Consider the following 2,829-nt stretch of genomic DNA (forward strand, 5'->3'; position numbering starts at 1 on the left):
TCGCCCAGGGTGGAGTGCAATGGCATGATCTCATTTCAAGGCAACCTCCGTCTCCCAGGTTCAAGAAATTCTTGTGCCTCAGACTCCCAAGTAGCTGGGATTATAGGCATGTGCAACCATGCCCGGCTAATTTTTGTATGTTTAGTAGAGACAAGGTTTCACCATGTTGGCCAGGCTGGTCTCGAACTCCTGTCTTCAAGTGATCCACCCACCTCAGCCTTCCAAAGTGCTGAGATTACAGGCATGAGCCACAGCTCCTGGGATTAATTTTAGCTTTTTAACATGGCCCCCTCTAACTTGATTGTTGTTATTTGCTTTACTCCACAGGTTGTAGAAAATGTGCAAAGGATCAGATCACCTCCACCCATATCCCCAACACAGGCTTGGAGCAGAAGAAAATCACCGTCAGCAGAATTTCACCTTGAGATGCTGCATTTGTTGGCAGAAACCCACCTGTGCATGATGTGGCATCGATGGTCGGGTGGAAAGGCTCAGACCCATTCCTCAGCAAGTATCCATCCATACAGTAACATTCAAAGCTCCCAGGAGTGTTCACGCATCGCCCTCCATGCCTGCACAGGCCAGAAACTTCACACTCATCTATGTCTTGAAGCCCAATCCAAATGGAGAAAAGGAGAGAAAAACAGGAAAAAAGAAAAACAACAGGAAAGGATATTTGTGATAGCCATTTTTTCACATTTTCAAGTTATTCTTATAAAAGGATGCATTTGTTTGCAATTGTATCAGAAATTTTATTTTATGCCTTACAGGTTCTTCTCATATATCGTTCACATCATAAGCACTAAAAACATAGCAAGTGCTCAATAAATGTTTGTCAGTGTGTTCTGGGATTTTACAAAACCAATAACCATCATCAACTTTCTGACACCAAACAAAATGAGCTCAAAAACATAAATACATACAATCATTAAAAAATGTCCTGGCCGGGCACAGTGGCTCATGCCTGTAATCCCAGCACTTCAGGAGGCCAAAGCAGGCAGATCACTTGAGATCAGAAGTTTGAGACCAGCCTGGCCAACATAGTGAAACCTCATCTCTACTAAAAATACAAAAAATAGCTGGGCATGGTGGCACACACCTGTAGTCCCAACTACACAGGAGGCTGACTCAGGAGAACCACTTGAACCTAGGAGAAGGAGGTTGCAGTGAGCCAAGATCGTTCCACTTCACTGCAGCCTAGGTGACAGAGCAAGACTCTGTCTCGGAAAAGAAAAAAAAAAGAATGAATGAAAAACCCAATCACTGAAAACATCCAATCACTACAAATATATCCAATCACTAAAAAAAATCCAATCACCATAAATATATCCAATCACTATAAATATATCCAATCACTAAAAAATATCCAAACACTAAATACATCCAGTCACTATAAATACATCCAGTCACTATAACAAAAGAATGGTCCCAACCTCATACTAAAACATCTAAAGTAGCTTCAGAGAGAAAATATTTACAGGCCTGGCACGGTGGCTCATGCCTGTAACACTAGCACCTTGGGAGGCCAAAGTGGGAGAACTACTTCAGTCCAGGAGTTTGAGACCAACCTGGGCAACAAAGTGAAACCTTGGCTCTTAAAAATAATAGCTTAAAATATAAACAAATTTTTTAGTGTTTTAAATAAGGAAAACAATCTCCAGGAAAGTGAAAATGCCAGCTCATGAGTATAGGATGGTATGGCAGGTAGCAGGGTGGTAATTTAATTAGGAAAGGTCTCGCTAATTTTATAAAAATCAGAAGGGCTTAAAACAGGCTTCAAGAAGGACAGGACATGCCCCTTTGCAGACTTTTTCCATCTGACTGAAGACTACCAGAAACAGCAGGTACAGGGTAAGAACTGCCCAACAAGCCAGAGGCTGGAGAAGAAATTTCTCTGTCAGTTAGCAGTTTTCCCCCCTCAGAACTGACTTTAAAACTTTAAAAATTCCATCAGCTGGGCATGGCTGTGCATGCCTATGGTCCCAGCTACTCAAGAGGCTGAAGCAGGAGGATTGCTTTTAGTCCAGGAGTTCAAGGCCAGCCTGGGCAACATAGCGAGACCCTCATCTCTAAAAATAATAATATTTTCATCAGAGCGACACAGATCAATTCTACTTGGAGGAAAAATAAAAGTACCCTAACAGAAATTCCTAGGCCATTTGTATGAAAACATCAGGGATTGAGCAGTAGATAGGAAGCAGCATAATTGAAGAAAGTCTACCATAATTTCTTTTTTTTTGAGTCTCACTCTGTTGCTCAGGCTGGAGTACAGTGGCATAATCTCTGCTCACTGCAACCTCTGCTTCCCGAGTTCAATCAATTCTCCTGCCTCACTCTCCTGAGTAGCTGGCACTATAGGTGGGTGCGACCACACCTGGCTAACTTTCTGGGCTTTTTTTGTAAAGGGTTTCACCATGTTGGCCAGGCAGATCTCAAACTCCTGACTTCAAGTGATCCACCCACCTCAGCTCCCAAAGTGCTGGGATTACAAGCATGAGCCAACACAACTGGCTGTAATTTCTTTTATTAAAAGGATATTTTAGGGCCAGGCATGGTGGCTCACGCCTGTAATCCCAGCACTTTGGGAGGCTAAGGCAGGCAGATCACTTGAAGTTAGGAGTTCGAGACCAGCCTGGCCAACGTGGTGAAACCCTATCTCTACTAAAAATACAAAAAATTAGCTGGGCATGGTGGTGCACGCCTGTAATGCCAGCTACTCGGGAAGCTGAGGCAGGAGAATCGCTTGAACCCGGGAGGCAGAGGCTGCAGTGAGCCATACCATTGCACTGCAGCCTGGGCAAGAAGAGTGAAACTCCACCTCAAAAAAAA

General features: G+C 43.5%; 1 protein-coding gene across 4 annotated transcripts in view; it reads right to left on the reverse strand.

Moving 5' to 3' along the window:
- Positions 1–2,829, reverse strand: part of SUSD1 (sushi domain containing 1) — a 141,658-nt gene that overhangs the window by 110,516 nt on the left and 28,313 nt on the right. For all 4 annotated transcript variants that reach the window (XM_017503397.2, XM_037729554.1, XM_017503398.2 and 1 more), the window contains one exon: positions 454–606. In XM_017503397.2, coding sequence (XP_017358886.1) covers positions 454–606 — 153 coding nt within the window. The remainder of the gene's footprint in view (positions 1–453; positions 607–2,829) is intronic.

Source organism: Cebus imitator, unplaced genomic scaffold (genome assembly GCF_001604975.1).
Source record: "Cebus imitator isolate Cc_AM_T3 unplaced genomic scaffold, Cebus_imitator-1.0 Scaffold310, whole genome shotgun sequence".
NCBI classification, from domain to species: domain Eukaryota; kingdom Metazoa; phylum Chordata; class Mammalia; order Primates; family Cebidae; genus Cebus; species Cebus imitator.